Source organism: Besnoitia besnoiti, chromosome V (assembly GCF_002563875.1).
Source record: "Besnoitia besnoiti strain Bb-Ger1 chromosome V, whole genome shotgun sequence".
NCBI classification, from domain to species: domain Eukaryota; phylum Apicomplexa; class Conoidasida; order Eucoccidiorida; family Sarcocystidae; genus Besnoitia; species Besnoitia besnoiti.
The window spans coordinates 1389238-1406856 of record NC_042360.1 but is presented as its reverse complement, the minus strand read 5'-3'; the positions used below and the strand labels follow the sequence as shown (position 1 = coordinate 1406856).

The 17619-nt window shown below is 56.8% G+C and overlaps 2 protein-coding genes across 2 annotated transcripts; both read left to right on the top strand.

Moving 5' to 3' along the window:
* Positions 1-3097: 3097 nt before the first annotated feature.
* Positions 3098-4534, top strand: BESB_060150 (uncharacterized protein; the record flags this gene model as incomplete). Its single annotated transcript, XM_029364429.1, has 1 exon — positions 3098-4534. One exon carries the CDS (start codon positions 3098-3100, stop codon positions 4532-4534), a length of 1437 nt encoding a protein of 478 aa, XP_029219137.1.
* A 2485-nt stretch (positions 4535-7019) lies between these two features.
* On the top strand, positions 7020-11569 carry BESB_060140 (uncharacterized protein; the record flags this gene model as incomplete). Its single annotated transcript, XM_029364428.1, has 6 exons — positions 7020-7614; positions 8452-9009; positions 9579-9774; positions 10134-10167; positions 10417-10650; positions 11495-11569. 6 exons carry the CDS (start codon positions 7020-7022, stop codon positions 11567-11569), a joined length of 1692 nt encoding a protein of 563 aa, XP_029219136.1.
* Between the last annotated feature and the right edge of the window lie 6050 nt (positions 11570-17619).

The window sequence follows — 17619 nt, the reverse complement described above, 5'->3', positions numbered from 1 at the left end:
AAAAAAACTCGATTTAAGCCTCCTGGCCCACACACGCTCTCCTTCGCGAAAAACGGTTCTCACGCCGCGTGGAAATAGAGGCTCTGCAGGCGGGGAACCGCACTGCGTTACTCGCGAGGTGAATACCGTTTGAGTGTGAAAGCCTGAGGCTGGGCACAGACAGAGTAGCCGAGACAAGCAACGGACTCCCCGGCAGGATGGAGAAAACGACGCCAGAAGCAGCAACGACAGCGAGAAGGGCAGCTGGACTGCGTCTACTGGATGAAGAGGAATCGGGAAACAGCGCGGAAGGAGCCCCCGGAACCGGGACAGGCATGCGCGAACGCTACGCAGGAAGTGCCAGTTGCGTCCGGTGAAGTTGGAGCCTCAAAAGAGGCTTTCAGGATCATCTGAAAAGAAGTAGAGAATGGATACTGGCAACACCAAGCAGATTGAAAAACCGACGCCACAGGGCTACAGTTACAGCGAACTCCACTCGCAACGCGAATGACGAAGTGGTGGTGTGGCAGCATACGGAAGTGAGCGCGTGGGCGGTAGGTGAGCAAAAACAGAGCAGGATTATCGATCTCTGAACTCAAATTGTGTCGTTGTACAGTTGAACAGCGGATACGGCATGAGCGGGAGCTGCGACGAGACGGCGGGAAAGGAACATGTGCCTCCGGCGCTTTAGCCGAAAAATTAGCCGCAAGCGAAAAAGACTTTTTTTGTGAATCGGAGATATTAGGAGAACAGACAGAGAGAGAAAGACACAGCGAACTCGACACGATATTCAGCGGAAACAACCTGGGTTCGGTTGACCGCGAATCCTCATGCGTCAGCATGCAGTGGGATAAGGGACAAGCTACAGAGAATTCCCGGAGAGTGAGTAGACATCTTCTCGTTATACGCAGAGGAGAGGACCACAAGCCTGTATGGCAGGTTGTTGTCAAGGACTAGACGCGACGAGCTGATATGGAGGCTGCGCACAAACGCCGTCGAAATACAGGCGGTGAACCCTGCGCGAAGACTCATCGTCTGTCTGGCTTAAAACGACTCAACATCGCAGACTCAACATCGCAGAGGCGCGGGGGCGGAACCCTGGTTTCCCTGGTGGTGACTGTAGAAGACCGAGGAAGCTCTTGGATATCCTTGCGACAATGAGGATTACCCGGATTCTAGTTGCCTCAACATGCCCTTCACTTGCCCTTGCGCAGATAATTCTAAACAATGTAAGGCAAACCCGGCACCGCGCGAGACACGTTGCACACGCTGCAGAGAGCATGCGACACAGAAGCGTGACACGACTGAAAAAACCATTGTATTCATTGACGCCGATTTAGATCCTGGCGGGTGGTACCGTATTCTGGAGCGCATTCTAGAGTACAGCATATAATGGTCCTCTGCCGCCAGCGGCGGCGGGAAAGGGCAAGCACAGGCACAGCTGGTGTAGCCGCGCAAGTCGGCCGAAGCACCTTCTTACGGCATATATAGCCGCCTTGGAAGACTTCCGTGCAAACGCCACTGCTCCTAATGCATTCCACTGCGTGACTGAGAAGGGCCGGCTAGAAAGCGTCACCGACGATGGGGACTCGTCTGCCCGTGCGGCTGGTTTCTAGAAATTAAGAGGACACCTCCACTCCTCTGACGACCCCCTACAAGAGAGTAAGCCTTGTGCGTCATCTGCGAGTGCCCACTGAAATGACCTGATGCAAGGCCGCCAGTGAGCACCGAAGCACCAATATGCGCTCTGCCTGAGCCGACCTTCTGTGTTAATATCGCTCCTTGGTGTGCAGCAGACTGCTACAGCCATCAACCTAGAGCTCTTCGTTCAAAACCCCGGCATCACTCTGGACACCGCCATCTTTCTGGTCCGCCCAGTCAACAAGCTCTCCAGCCTCAGGCTGCTACAAGCGGAGATACTCCGTGTCGCCGGAGGCGAACACACAGCCTGAATCATATTGCACAGTGTGTCAGTTTTGAGCCGTGGAGCTGGTTTTTTTTTTCCTACATTCATCGGCCCCCGCTGATTCTGTTCTGCTGGTAGGACGGGATCTGCCGGGACCGCCGACTCCCGGGCGGGCAAAGGCGGAACGAGGCGAAACGTTTCCCCGCTGATTCCTGCTTCGAAATCCTCGTGAGCACTTCCTGTAAACGATGGAGCACCTGCTCTACCCCGCGCTTACCTCCTGCTTACGGAACGAACGCTTCTTTTGTTGCCCGCTGCGTCGGAATTTGGTGAATCCACACGCGCGCTCATCATCCGGCGGAGAATGTGGCACGAAGAAGTTCTCCGCGACTGGGGCTTGCGGCTGATCTTCGGTGTTAGAAAATCAGGACAGCTCGGAGACGGCACGACAACCTGTATGCAGGCTTTCCGTCTCCTTGGGGAGGACGAGCGACGGTACTCTGTTGTCGACAGAAGTCTCGGTGCCTAGTCTAACGGTGTGCGAAGTCTTTGTTGCGCCGGTGTGCAGCCGCTCTTCTCGCCGCAGACACCCAGGGACGTGCGTCCCTGGGTGTCTCCGCTCGAGGGTTATGGACGCGCGGATCGCAGGAGGCTCTTGGGCGCGGAGAGCGCCATGCTGCGGTACTTCGCGCCCCGCGACAGGGGTGAAGTCGTGGCGGACATCTTGGTGTCGCAAACTCTTTTTCACCGGGACATGGGTCTCCACGACCGCTCCAGAAGGATGTTCTTTCGAGACTGCCCTAAAAAACTGCGCATTCACCGGAGTGCTCTCCCTCGTCTGCGACGTTGCCGTCCTGCTGGGCGCGGCAGTAGCGAATTCCGCCCCGCATGCGGAGCTCACCGGCTCGCGCCGTTTCTTCTCGCCTCAACAACATCGCGCATCTGGCGACTGCCCATCGAGTAACCGACCTCCATTCGGTTTCTCCACCAGGAGCTTCAAGTATCGGCGCAGCTCCTTCTGCTTTGGACCGCCCGAGTGTAGGCAGTCTCTTTTTTCGTGACGGTGCCACGCAGCGGCGGTGGGGCTGTCGCCCAAGGCGATCGATCGTGCTCACGCGTGAAGTCTCCCTTTTCTTCGTCGCCGGGACAGCTTCTGCTTCCGCGAAAGCGTTGTCTACATGCGACGTCGAGCGAGGACAGCAGTTAGGCAATATGCTTGCATCTGTCCCCCGCCAAGGCTGCCAAGGCCCCCAGCCGGCGCCGCTCGCGGGGCTTCGCCGGGCCGGTAGCGTCCCCCGTTTCGCTGCGATGCGCGCCACCGTCGCCGCCGTGTCCGTGCTTGTTTTTTTTAGTTGCACGCCAGCCTCCGCAGGTGTCGCGCCTTCGAACGGCGACTCGAGTTTCGTGCAGCCTTCAGTCCCCGTGAGCTCTTCCGAGAGGGAACTCAAACGCAAGGTCAGGGAGCTCCTTCTCGAGGGCCCTGCCATGCAAGCGAGGACGAGGAAACTGGTCGAGATCGGCCGCCGACTCAACTTTGACGGACTGGTACTTGATCTGACGGCTGCTCAGCCCCGGTCGCAGGCGGACGCGGCGGCCCTTTCAGACAAGGAGGTCCAAGATGTGGTGAAGAGCTACTTCCAGAAGTTCGCGATCGATGCAGAAAGGCGTGCAATGCACGAGCTCAGAGAAGAGGACCCGGAATTGGCAGCCAACCTCAAGTCCGCCAACGTCGCCGCAGAGGTGAAGCACCTTGTCGCGTCGAGGTTGTCCGAGATCGAGGTTGTCTCGCCCTCGAAACAGGTCACTGACGCGCTCACTCAGGTGGCGGAGTTTTTCCGGGACATCAAGGCGAACCGGGAGAAGTTCGTGAAGATGGTGCACCAGAAGTTTGATTTCGAGACGCCCATTGCCTTTGACAAGGCTTTGGCAGAAGCGGACGAAAAAGCAGCGATTGAAGCAGCGATCGAGATTGCGAGGGACGAGACCCGGAGACGCTTGGAGCGCGTCATCGACGACATTTCTGCAGAAGAGCGCATGGCTATGGCGTCGCTCGGCTTGAGCATGGCTCACCTTGAAGAGTCTCTCCTCGAGCGGATGGTCAATCCGTATCGGGCCGCCAGAGGAGAGACGCGCCAGCAAAGCGAGCAACTGCGTGCCGTTGTTGCAGACGCCCAGGCGCAAATGAAGAAGGAACGCCTGGAAGAGCACACATCAGACGCGGAGAGCTTCGCCTCCGCAGGCCTGCTGCCGGCGCCACCCGCTTTCCTGGCTCAGATGCCGATGCGCCACAAAGCTGCCGTGGTCGTCCTGTTGGCGGCCGCAGCGGCCGCTTTGGCGGTGGGCGGGAAAGTCTACAAAATCCACAAGGCGCGCGCGAAGCAGCGCCGGCGAGCCGCGGAAGACGCCTTGCTGGAACTCAATTTGGAAGAGCTTGTGGCGGCGCCGCTGAAGAAAACTGGGCGCAGCTCGCAGAGACGCCGGCTGCGCTCCAGCAGGCTCCGCCGTCTCGAGCGAACCAGGTCCCGGTTCGTCGATGCGCCCGCAGGCCCCAGCCTGGAAGAAGACACCTTTGCAGACTCGATGGAGGACGAGGACTTAAGCGAGGTCCTCGAGCGTGTGCCAGTCGGACGAAGTCAGAACAGGCGGTAGTGAGTCAGGCCATGGGTGAGAGCGTGCGCGGTTGAAACGCGAACCCAGGCTCCTCCTCACCCAAGCGTCGGCGTTCGGCGGAGAAACGAAGAATCGCGTCGTTTTGGATCAGCAGATTCTCACAGGTTCCGCCCTGTCGGAGCCCACGTGGCTGCCACGGCGAGTGCCCCTGGATGTGTCGAGTTGCCGGGGTCGTTTAGTCGCATGTGGTCGCCACCATGTACTTAGTATAGAAAGGCGACAATAAAGGCCGCTGTTAGGTTCTCGATAGTGTGCGTGTGTGCGCGCATTCCCCGAGAAAGTGCTACAGAGGCAGCGGCTCGGCTCAGAGATGTGTAAATAGACATGCCTCTCGCTCCTTTCCTGCTCCGCAGTGCCTGCGCGACTGTGGCGGCCCGCGGGCTGCTTTCTGCGTTTGTTTCAAAGGAAATGCAAAGTGTGCGTTGTGGAGTTTTCTTCTCAACACAGGCGGGGGAAGCCTTGTCGCACTGTGGCGGCAACCGGCCATTCCGTCTGTCTCTTGTCTTGACAAACTGCTGCCTGAGCCTCCACCCCCTCAAATTTACAGGATGCACAGATTTCGCGGCCGGTATACGCCTACACGACAGTGAAGACTCAGCTGACGCTGCTAGCACATTATGATATTTACAGGTCGCGGGCTATGGCGCATGCTGTCTTGCGCAGTGCCGCTTGAACACTATGTCGGATTTGCTGCAAGGGATAGATACACTGAGCGCCAGCTGTAACTCGTTGCCGACTGCCTTTCGCCAGACCTAACGTTACACAAAGCTCCGCAAGGAGGCACTGTAGTAGCTAGCGAGCTCAAGTGAAGTGCTTGAAACGTCTTTAGACTTCCATTTCCGGCTAGACGGACACCGGTCGGCAACTCAAGATCACACACACTTTTTATACCGAAAAAAATGTAACTGGGTAGTCTGAGATGTTCTCTGAGCAGGTTGCGGCACTCACTCAAGGCTAATGCAAAAATTGACGCGGGGCAATCATCACACGCTTTCATCCAGAAAAGTAACCAGGCAGTCCTCGCCGATAGGTATGCTGACACCGCAGCAGCTCATTATCTCGCGAACATGAAATATCACTACAGGTGAAAAGGGCACATTGGGGCTTATTTTCCAGTCTCAGGTGCAGAGAGAGTTGTGCTGGCACTTATCCTGCCGAATTACCGTGTTCGACTGCCCGCATAATTCCATATGAAATCCTCCACGTTGAGTCCCACTGCGTGAGGGGGGTCCGCTCGAGTGGACCCACGCAAGCGCATCGAACAGAGCGAACGGGAAAGCTGAAAAACGAGACACAAGAGGGTCCTACACCGAGGATAACAGATAGTTTGGCTTCAAAATCAGAGTTGCCCGTCAAATCAGTTTTCAGACCCCGTGTGTAAATTTTGTCTAAGTCTGTCATGCCGTGAGGGGCGCAGCGGAGACAGCTGACTGAAGCTCACCGTTAGTCGCGCTCGCATGCGCTGTCTCCGTGAAAGAGAGGCTCGGGACACCGCCGGGCCTATGTTTCAAGGTTTCCAGTGCGAAGGCTTACAGATTTAACAATGGAATGAGCTGAATAGACAATTCCTGTTCAGGATCAGGTGTGTGTGCTGCCTCTGAAGTTGCAATCTCGAGAGGCGTGCAGCGAGCGAAAAACCGCCACCGCCTCCCTGAAAGGCAGCTGTACCAATTCCAACGGTGATTGCTTCCTATCTTCCGTGCTACCATTTGAAAAGCTGCACTGGAAAGTGCTGTGGGTTCCATTGACTCCGGCAGGAGCCAACGTCCCTCTTTTGGTCGTTGGACACATGCACTGCGCACACGCGTTTTCTTTCCGTCGATGCATTCACCGGAGCTCAGACCTCGCCGAGGAACGGACGTCTACGCTTATGGACCTAAGTACCTTCAAGCGTTCCTGTGAGTGTGGTGGATGTCCCGGTTTGGTTTTTTCCTCTTCAATACAGCGCGGCGGGGACCCGGTTTCTACATATTATGGCCTGGCGCTGGGCCGCCAGTACCAGCACAAAGTTATCACTGCAGCTGCGTCTCGTTGACACGATCTCGAGACGCGAGAGGCTGTTTCCAGGCGTTGGAGGCGGAATGACGTGAGCATCACCGTGCTTCGCCGCACTTTGTCGGTGGCTGCCTGAGGCTTGAGAAGGACGCCAGCGAGAGCAGCACGATGCTGACCAAGAGAGGGTACCTGCCGCCCGCGTGCTACCAGGGCTTTCCTCTTCGTTGCTTCCATTTTCCGCGGTTCCGCCGTCTTCGCGTCGGCTCCAGATCTTGACGTAGCTGTCTGCTTGCGTCTTCCCCCGGCGCGTGTGCCTAGTAGTGCCAGTCCCCTGTCGCACTCGCGGGGTGGCGGCGCGTCCACTTCGCCTGCGACTCCCACGAGACCCTTTCTCCTCCGCCTTCGTTGCTTGCGTTTTCTGTCGCTTCTCCGCTCTCGCGGATTGACGCGGATTGGCGCTTCTCACGCGATGCAAAGCGCGCTCCCGGGGGCCCAGCCGGGCCGCGCCGTTCAGCGATTTGGAGACTTGTGGGGTGGCAAGTACCGCCCCACGCTCCTTCCCGGTCGCGGAAGGCTGATGGCGGAAGACATGCATGCGCTTATTCTTGCCTTTGTCTCGGCGGTGGTGCGTGAGAGAGACACGCGCGTGGAGCGACAGGAGGGGCCGCGGAGAGCCGTGGAAAGGGATCTCGGGGTGACCGATGCAGGCCATGGAGAGACAGCTCCGGAGGAGAGTCCACTCGAGCAAGAGAGGCGCCTGGGTCGCGCGACCGAGTTTGTGTCGCCTGAAAACTGCGTAGGCGCGGTCGGAACAGAGACACGGCCTGGCGCGCGGCAACCTCCGCTCAACTTGTCTGCCTCCGAGGCTGAGCGGGAAGGGCAAGGAGGCACGCGCGAGGAGGGTGGAGACAAGGCGGACCAGAGCCGGCATAAGTACATGAAAGAGGGAGCCTTCGAGCTGTTTTCATTTCTCTTTTACAAGAGGCGCTTTTCGTATATCCACCAGGCTGCGGCTCTCGAGAGTCAAGAAGAGGTCTGGCGCCTCATGCTTGTCGTTTGGCAAGGTAGGCTGAATGCAGTGCAGCCAGAAAGACGGCTGGAAACAAACTCTGCGATATGATTCAGGATAGCGACGACATTATCGAGGTCGAGCGCCATCGCGCGTCGCTCCTCGCTTTTGTCTAGTAACTGGCGCGTCCAACTTCCAGGGGCAGGCACGCAACTCGTCTGTGGATGCGTGTATGCGCCCGGGTCAGCACACATAAGCTGGAGTGACGCCACGGAAGATCACCAGGGCTGCGTGCGCAGTCCTGCCTGCCGCATGTTCGAAACGGGGGGGAGAGGTATCCAGTCTCCGGCGTTAACGCCTTCCTTACACGCTGGCAGTGCCACTGACAACCCTCTATCAGAAAACAGCTACACTTTTTCTTCCGTACGAACGCTTGCACACACACACACACACCTACGTGCCGCCAAGCAATGAAGACCTGTAAACGCGAGCCACTTCCGACGCAGAGCTGGCCGCGTGGAGGCGACCAGCACTTCCTGCGGACGCGGTCCTCTGTTGTGTACGCGTCTCACTCTATGCATGAACGGCTCGCATGCTTGGGCCTGGTGATGCCTCTGCGTATTTGGCGGTGCATGCTTCTTTATCCACGTGTCTCGCGCGTAGCGTTTGCGCGAGATCTCACGCTGGCGTTGGATAGACACCGAGCAGAGCAACAAACGTGGAAGACTCCTTTTCAGCTGGCTTCTGAGCATCATTTTGGTTTGCTGCAGTGTGCACCCATTCAACACGCGTCAGTATGCTGATTATGCTGACAAGAAGGTGGAAGAACCTGCTTTCGCTGCATTTTCTTTCCTTCGTTTCTGCTCACCTCGCTTTGCATGGCTTCGAGAAGCTCTTTTCTCGTCTCCGCCTTCGCGCTCTGCCTCCGCGTCGCCAGCATGTCTGCTGGTTGAGCGAAGGTCGCCGCCGCCCAGACCGGACACAGAGGATGGACGTGACGCACCAGCTTCTTCAACGCAAAGTTCAACAGACACCCCTGACGGCGACGTCCCCCCTGGGGGCGAGCCGTCTGCCAGCGAGGGGAAACGCAATTCGTATGAGTTCCTCTATCGCGTGGGTTGCGTCTTCCTTTTGCTGTGGCTTCTTTACACGGCCCCCTTCCCCGCCTCGCGGACTTTGGACCACACCCGCGCCGCGGCGGTCTCCTCTTCGTCGTGCTCTGACTCGAGCAGTGCGGCAGGCGGGGAGAAGATGTCGAAAGGAGGGCTCTCAGCGGAGGTTCAGGGCAGAGCGCCAACAGAAAATGCGCGACACAGTTCAGCGTCTCCAGGTGCCCCAGGCGAGCACGGGGCACACGCCGGAGACCCTGTCGCGTATCTGGGTCTGGAACCCGAGCAACGGACTCACAGGAAGGGACTCGTCCTGCCGGCGGTCGCCGCGCTCTCCGTAGGTGCGCGCGGAGATTGTGGATCAAACTGGCGCTGCATTCCAGGCTCGGACACCAACTGTGCAGAGCACTCGGCGTTGCCCACCGAGAGATTTAGAAAAGCGTTGACGTACCTCGCGCTCTCGTCGTGTTCGCAGCGCCGTGTTTTGTATGCGGGTGTCGATATGTGCTCCTGATTTCACTTCGCAAGCAGTGAGGTCAGACCCTGCTGTGTGCGTGTGTATGAGACACAGTTCAAGTGCTTCCGGAAACCGTGTGCATCATGCTTCGTCGGGGGTGATAGGTTCAGCCGCAGTTGGTGTCGCAAATCGCTGCCACCTGGTCTGTGGGTGCGGACATGAGGTTCTGTTCCCGCGCAGCTTTGCTGGCTGTCTATTGGTGGGTGCCTGCAAGCGGCAGTGGGATCCTCTGTCCACGTGCAACACATCTCTCTTTGCCTCTGGTGAACTTTCGCAGTTGCCCGCCTTTCCCGCACGTGTGATATTCTGAGGTTGAGGCTATGAACTTGTGCATTGAATACGTCGAGGTGCGTCTTTACCCGCGAGTTGTGCCAGTCTGTTTATCCTTATCAGGAAACGTGGAACTGATGGTTGAAGTGGCACAGACGTGTTTGAAGCGCGATGAACTCCTGGACGGAGCGCGTGCATTCAAGTTTCTCTGGGGCTCCGGTAAAATTTGTGTGGCCGTTTTCCCCGAGGCTGAGGAGGCGTGTGGCAAACGAGGCCTTCCACTTGGCGTCAACAAGGCTCTTCTCTTCTCTTCATTACAGTAGGGAGAAGATAAGTAACAACCATCATTCCGCTTTGCGTGTGGTACTCCCGCGTTGGTGCGGGCCGCCGTAGGCCACGGTAGACACAGAACTGCGTGTCGCCGCAGCGGCAATCGACTTACATCCGATTTAACTAGGGGCCGTTGGAGATTTTCATGATGTACGTATACGTGTACGTCTGCTCGCTTCGGTGGCTAGATAACCTCTCGTCTTCCGACCGTTGTTGACTTGTGCTGCGGCTTGTCTAAGTAAGATCGGGCACAAGCATCTGTGGTAGTGCGTGATTTCGTCACCCGGTCAGGCTTGTTTCACATCTGCGGATCCTTGTTCCCTTTTGCTTTTCTGCTTTTACCTGCAGGCGCCAGCCAGTGGCCGTGGAGCGCCCGCATCCTGTGCGTACACTTGGTTTGATTGCATGCCGCCGTCTTTGTTGGGCCAGCGACAGTGTGTTTCAATTGTTTCGTTCTTCCTTCTATTTTGGTGTTTTTCTTGCGACGCCTCCTGGATGAACAGCGTTTGGCAGGCCTCGCACCTGTGCGACAGCGTTACTGATGTATGTGCGGTACTGTGTACCGACAAGCGAAGGGACGAGCGTATAAAAAAGGCAGCTGAGTCGCGTATGTGAATGTTTCTGTACTCAGGGAAACCTCCATGCTGACGTACATTCTGCTGCCTTCCCCATATTTCGTTTGCTTGAGGAGCTCCCCAACTCTCCCCTCGTTCCGAGAGATTCCCTTGTTACGTTCTCTCACCCTCATCATCAGCATCGTTACGACGACCTCCGAGGGCGAACGAGAAGAGACGACAGCCGGGGAAGGGACCAAGCGGCTGGGCCCTTGCAAGCTCACCTGTACGCGTATGGCGTCGCGCTCCAGGTAGGTTCTTGGAGGCTCCCTTCACATTCCCTTCTTCGGCTTTCATCTGAAAATCGCGTCTTGCCACGCCTCCAGGTAGGCCGTTCTGTCGCCCCCTCCCACGCGCCCTTAGACCGTTTGCCATCGCTGACGGAGCACTGGAACGCCTGTATTTTTCGGTATTGGGCGGGGGGGAGGGGGGGGGAGGCGGAACAGCGTTTCGGCCTGTGTACAAGGACGTGGGAGAATCCGGATGTTCCGCAAAGTGACTGCAAGTCTCGTCACGACCGTAGGCGAGAGGTGCACGCACATTCGTCATGCTTTTGCATCTCTCGTCCCCAACCGGAGTGGCATCATCACGCTTCCGTGCTCCGATTTTAGCTGCGGCTGCCTAGGCTCGATGGCCACCTCATACACGCTGCACCGCGCGCCTTGCTCCCTCATTGTTTTCGAGTTGTGTGTCTGGCCTACGCTGCCTCTGCCGCGCTGTGCGGTGCTTGTGTTGCGCGTTTCCGTCTGACGCTCTATTAGTGTAGATATCTGCAGACCCGACGCCGCAACACGGAAATGCACGTTGTGTTTGCCCGCCGGGTCCCTGTGTCTGCAGTTCACCCTTCCATGGCGTGGCAGAACTCCTACAGGCGGACGCCAACGCGCAGAAATTTTAAACATTAATTCAGTGTGTCGTTTTGCTTTTTGCAAGCACACGGTTGCGTTAATCGGCTGCGTCCCCGTCTTCGGTATTTATAGGCGGTTTAGGGTATGGGGAGTCCCTGTCACGTGTATTCATCGCAAAAATAATACATAACCACGTGCACACAGACGCACGAGAGTTTCTTCACTCATTTGGTGTTCTGCGCTGCAGCAAATGGCAGACGAAGAGCCGCTGCCGTGGGTCGACGAACGGACTGTCGAGGGCCCGTCAAGCGCTGCCCGATGAAGCGATACACGTATTTCGTGGTTGCGCACCGCATGTGAAAACAGGTATTCATTGAGAGATAGGATGAAGCGTCATTCGTTGAAAGCTTCAGCGTTATCTGGATTTACGATGATCCGTGCTACACACTCTGAGCAGGGTCGGAAATGGCCACGTCTGCAGTGGATTATCAATTGCCGGGCCAGACCGCCTTTCTCTTGTACTTCCGACGACCGTGCTTGTAATTTGCTGCTTCTTTTCAAGATTACGTGAGCAAGGCATTCCTTTGAGAGTAGTCGGCATTGGGCAGCCGGGTTCCGTTTCGGTGTCCCCTTGAGGTTCTCGTGAAAGAGGTGTCTCCCATTCAGAATCGTAGCTCGCACAGTCTGTTCCTGACCGGTTGCTGCGTGAACATGACTATAATGCTTCATTTGCTCACCTAACGTTGCATTTTTTCTGGGTAGTTCACCAATCAGGTTCACAGAGAATCTGCACCAGGTTGGCGGAATGACGTACTTCTACTCCGTGAGACACGGAGAGTGCGCGTTGGCCGCTTGAGGAGGACGCTACTGTCCATCTGTGGCTCAGCAGATCCCGTTGCTCGGAGCGACTCTAGCCTTGCACGGGCGCACGAAGGCGGGAAAGAGTGAAGGGAAGCTGTCGCGTTTGTTGTAGGATGTGGGGAATCATGCTGGTTGGCAACGTCTCGAGTTCAGACTAAAGTACTCTGAATCTCTAGCACCATGTGCAAAGAATTGAGGCTGACGTAATTCCCTCTAGCGCCAGCCGTCTTCGGCTGTGAAACCACTCAAGAATCCCCCAAGCGCGCCTGTGACCCCGGTCAATCCACATCCCTGTTTCTGCCCGGGAGCTATCATTCGAGTTCTGGCGTAGGATGCTACGGCTCCCCGCTGACTGTTACTACCTTGCAGCAGCATATGTCCCGCCTCTTCGGCCACACGTCGAAGTCATGCGGCTCACAAAATACTTGGTAGAACAGTCACACTATATATGAGGTTTTCGTGCACTGACGGGACTCAAGGCGCGACTTCACGCAGCCTGACCACCAAACCGCGACGGAACGGCTGCCGCGACGTTTGATGTTAACAGCGAGACGACAGAGAAGAGGGTTTTCGCTTTGTAGACTTACGTAAAGGTGCCCCCGTCCTGCCGACAAGTACTGCCGTCAGCTCCTCCACAACGAAAAAAGTGCCCGTAGTTGTAGCATGCCCCCGCCATTTGGCCGCAACAACGCACGGAGGCCGCTTCGGGCGTCTTCAGACGCCCGTATCTTGTCCATCGACCTTCCTACTAATAAAGCGAGTGTCGCTCATCACATGATTTCATTTCTTGTGTATGCGACCTGTGCGAGCGCGCACCGTCAGGACCCACCGGGGACCCCATGCAGAAGGAGAAGTTAACTCGCCAAGCGCATTCGATGGGGTGGTCTACGCGGGACTACAGAGTCAGACAGGCTGCTCCCTGGCGTGCCTGCAACTCTATCAGTCCCCTCCACTGTGTCCACGGCAGTCTCTACAAACTAGGTGGCTTTTTGGTTTGTTCACGACCAACACGAGAGGAGGCGAGTCCTGGCTGCGGCCTGCCGTTAGGGACTCCCACGTACTAGGGGACCCTCAGACTTCCTGAGAACGACCCTGGGTGGAGTCGGGGGTATGGCAGTGGACCGGACTGCAGTTAGGCTGTATATCATCGGCGGGAGACCGTGTTACGGCGCATGTCCCGCACAGCCGGCCAATCGACTTGCCTTCGACCATGCACTGCATGCGTACCCGTTTTAGTATCAACCATTGGCCGCGCGCAGGCGTCTAGAAGCTTCGTCGCCCGGTAACGGTTGACGGTACTAGTCCTCCGCGTCTGGCTCGGCGTATGCCGACATCTACTCGCCCCTCTCCTCAGAAAAGGACCACTCCTCAGCACTGCGTGCGAATACAGCCGACGAGGACAACTTCTGTTGACAACTCGCCTCTTCCGGCTGTTTATTTTCGCCTATGTCGTTCGTGCCGCTCCCCGCACCGGGAGAGGTCACTTTAGCTGTGCGCCGCTCCGCCTAACCGCACCTCCTTTTCCTTCCTTCTCCGTCAACCCCAACGTGCATACAAAAGAGCCCCGGGGACTCCAGAATCATCCGTTTACTTTCTGCTAACCGGACCACTGCGCAAGGTCGGCCGACAAGTCTTGACGTTGAATCACGGCTTTGCACCTCTGGAGCCCAGTCCTGCTCCGTGGCTGTCGTTTATCAGCAGAACAACTTTCGGAAGGCGACCAGCTTGTCCCACTATTGGAGTTAGGGGAATTGGAAAGCGCTGAGCAGAGAATGCATGGGGATGATCAACGTCTGCCGTTTGAGGATGCTGGGCAGCTCGGTTTTGGCGGACGGGCCTCGGGTATTCAGAGGCACTTGGCAGGTCGCACGAGCTCTCAGGGTTCAGGCGTTGTGTCGGGACCCGTGCCACCGGTCTCTGGCGTTGTTCCAGGTGTTCTTCCACCTACACCAGGAACAAGTAGCGGAGGACCGCCGCCTGGTTTCATACCGCTAGATCTTCATCTAAGTGTTTCCACTACAAGAGCCGTAGGGCGTGTATGTGTCCGGGCTCTACAACGCGGGTCTTTATCGTTCAGCCCACGACGAGTTCTGTTTTCCATAGGTGGTCACACTTTTGTGCAAATGAGTGTGCAAATGCGTGATGCAGATGTGCGGCAACCAACGTGGCCATCAGGCTCCAGAGTGCCCTATGTTTCTTCCTAGTTCATTGCAAGTTTCTGGTATCCGGCGCCACTACAACAAGGCTCACTCCAGACTGGTGCACTAGGTCTCGAACCACCGGTGCGCCAGGTCACACCAGTGGGGCTGCAGGCAAACCTGGCGTACACCCGTGGTCAGCGGCAGACCGCCGCGCCTTCACAAGGGTTGCCGGTTGCATGTCTTCCACGTACCGGGAGTTCGCGTCAGGGGCCTTATTACTGACGGTCGCTGTCCAGGCGCCGTGATCTGCCCTCGCCATGACGGACCCCACTTCCTGTATACAGGACCCTCGCTCGAACACAGATGTCACTGCTGCCCCATTATTGATCCTCATCCACCTCTTTCTCGACTCCTTCCCCATCCAGCTTACTTCCTTTGTATTTCCGGACTTGGTTCCCGTCGCCTGCGAACTCGCCAGACACTTCATCTCCGCCAGTTTGGCAAGCGCCCTTATCTGAATGTTCTCCGGTGGGATCCACTTACGCATACCCCAGAAGCGGTTAAGGGTCGAACATCGCTCTGGCAAGAGTTCCGTCTTCCCTGTCCCAGCCCTGTCCCTATTTTGCTACAGAAGGTCACGGATATGCGGTTACAGCTGCGTTTCTCTCAGCTTCTCCCATACCTGAGGAGACCTGACCGACGCTCGTGTCTACTGTGAATGCGCCCAGTTCGTATCTCGATCCCCCGTTGCGCCGTCTCGGGAATCACCTCCTGGATTCCGTTCCACCCCCCACACGATGCAAACGCTGTCGTACGCTTTTGAATGGAAGGAGTTGGGACGTGCGCGCGAGTGCTCGCCGTCGAAGGGAAAGCACCCAGGAAGAGCTACTAACGCCATGTGAGCGAAAGCCCTCTTCGTGTTGGGTAAAGCGCAAAACTGCAGACAGGATACCTCTGGAGCGATGTGTTCCACTCTTCTGCGTTACGAGACATATGGGAGAGGGCCGGATCCCCATTTTGTTTTCCCCGGGTTCTGCCGGTGACATCTGGATTCCATGCCTGCGCTAAGTCAGCTCCAGTGGAATCGACCATGCTCGCGCCCGCAAGGGGCAGGCCACGTACGCATGCTGACTTAGCGTGAGGACGTATACAGGGGCGGCAAGTCTCACGAGGTTGACACCACCTCTGGCGGCAATGCCTAGCTATCTCTTCGCGTTGAAAGAAATTCCAGCCGGACGCAGAGAGACGGGGTGCACTTATAGGCATACAGTTCCGGGCGGTACAAGTATGTAACGGCCCTCATTACGTAGCCGAGTGACGGTTTACGCACGATGAAACGTGGCCGAAGAGAACCCAACACCAGCATGCACGATGCCGTTCACCCTCTCACCCCGAAGGGCGAACTAGGAGTTGCCTGGTCGCCCCAAGCATGTTGATCAAGAGGAAAGTGACTGGCAAGTTATCGGCACACAACGCCGCATACCTTGCAAGCAAACCGTTGCGGCGTGGGTAGCGAGCAACCGAGGAGGGGACGAGCATGTTGACTGCGCCTTGCCCGGGCGCGGCCCGGTGGTGCTGCAGCGGTCGTACAGAGTTGCAGCTCTATCAGGCTATGTCGAGTGGACTACACGCCCACACAGGCACCGAATTATTGGCTGTCGAGTTGGGCAGTGTATGAGAGACCTTCCCCCCCAAGCCGAATGCACAAGACCAACGTTCACGCGCTGACGGAGTCCCTTGCCCAGCGGAACCATCTTCCGGCGCATACTACTTGCCAATAGGAACTTTGCATCAAGAATATCGGTCTGTGCTTCGTTTCTGTAATGTGTTCGCAGAGATCGCCTGCCGGGTTCTCCACCCCGTAACCTTCGAATGGCAGCTAGGTTGCGGTGTTGCATAGCTCTGCATCGCACGCGTGGGGCTCGAACCGAGGCTGGATGTGGACAGATCGACAAGCTATTTGTACTCTGGTCGGTATAAATCGCAGACATGCTCCTCCATCAATACAGAGAGGAAGGCTGTATAGTGAGCTGAGATATCTCCCTTCGTGTAACAGTACGAACTCTGACACCCCTGCCCCGTGAACCGATATTCCTCAGCCGAGTGCCCCTTTTTGAGCTGGTCTCCCCACGGAGGGCAACTTGAGCGTGCCCACTGGATTCTTGGGTAAAGGCCGCGCCCTCCCCTGGACTACCTGCGCCAAGCGTGAGGCACGGATTTGGCTTCAAAAAGATGCATCCCCACTGCTGTACGCCGCTCGGCAGCATACACCGTAAACCTGTTCTAGAAGTACAACGTAATAATGAAACGCCCTCATATTTCCTTGACCGCAGCACTTCGCTGGGCCTCCAGTGTGGGATACAAAACGGAACACGTCTCTTTGTGGAAGCATGACGCAGACCCGTCAGTAGTGGACTGGCATATAGCACAGGTTCGTCTACTGGCGCCGCATACTTCCCGCAGTTGAAACGGACAAAAATATGAAGCAGCTCGGGCTTACAAAAACGTGCGGTTAGCAGGTCTCCGAACTTAGCGAAGATTGAAATGGCAGTACTCTGACCATGCCGGCTCATACAAGTACATGTTTTGACAACACCTCTCTCTCCTCCAGCGTAGCCGCTCTGCGTGCGTGCATGTCACTAGTGGCCTAGGCCAACCGTAACTCTCATCTGGATAGCCGTGTGATCCATGTTGACGGGTACTTAGAAGCATTCAGAAAGGCTAGGCGGCATGTAAAGAGGAGTGGCTAACGTGCAACTGGCGCGAACCACGCAGCGCGAGCAAATAGTAACTACCCAAATGGAGAAACACGCATCGTTGCTCACGTTGGAAGTAAGCGCTGTAAGCACGTCGGGACTGGTAACAAACGCACCCACGATGTGGCACAGTTTCGGCGGCTTAGAAGCGGCAGCGTTCAATGTGGGTTTCAGGTTCAGTTGAGGCCGGATCCCTCTCTCTTCGGAACATAACAGGAGGGCACCTGGAAACGACAACAGACGAATTAGAGTACCAAAGACTGAACACGGCATGCCAGGGATGGACATGCGGAGAATCCAGAACCCCCCGGAAGCGTCGCGCCATAAGTATTCCTTGAACAAAATTGCGTATAGTTGCGAGAGAATTTCACAAAAAGCCGAGTGCTGCGGTCTCCCGTTGCAGCCATGCGAACGGCCGCTCGGTGCCTGGCACCAGGAGCTGGCTCCGCGACCGCAGTGTACTTCACGTTGAGCTCATATGCATGTGTCGTTAGTCCTTCACTCGCCTGCCCCCCACGCCGTAACGCGTTACAAAAACTGGGAAAGCAGGGTTCGCGAAGCACAGACGCACGCAAGAACTCCAGTGAGAAACCTAGATTTTCATTCTCTGTCTG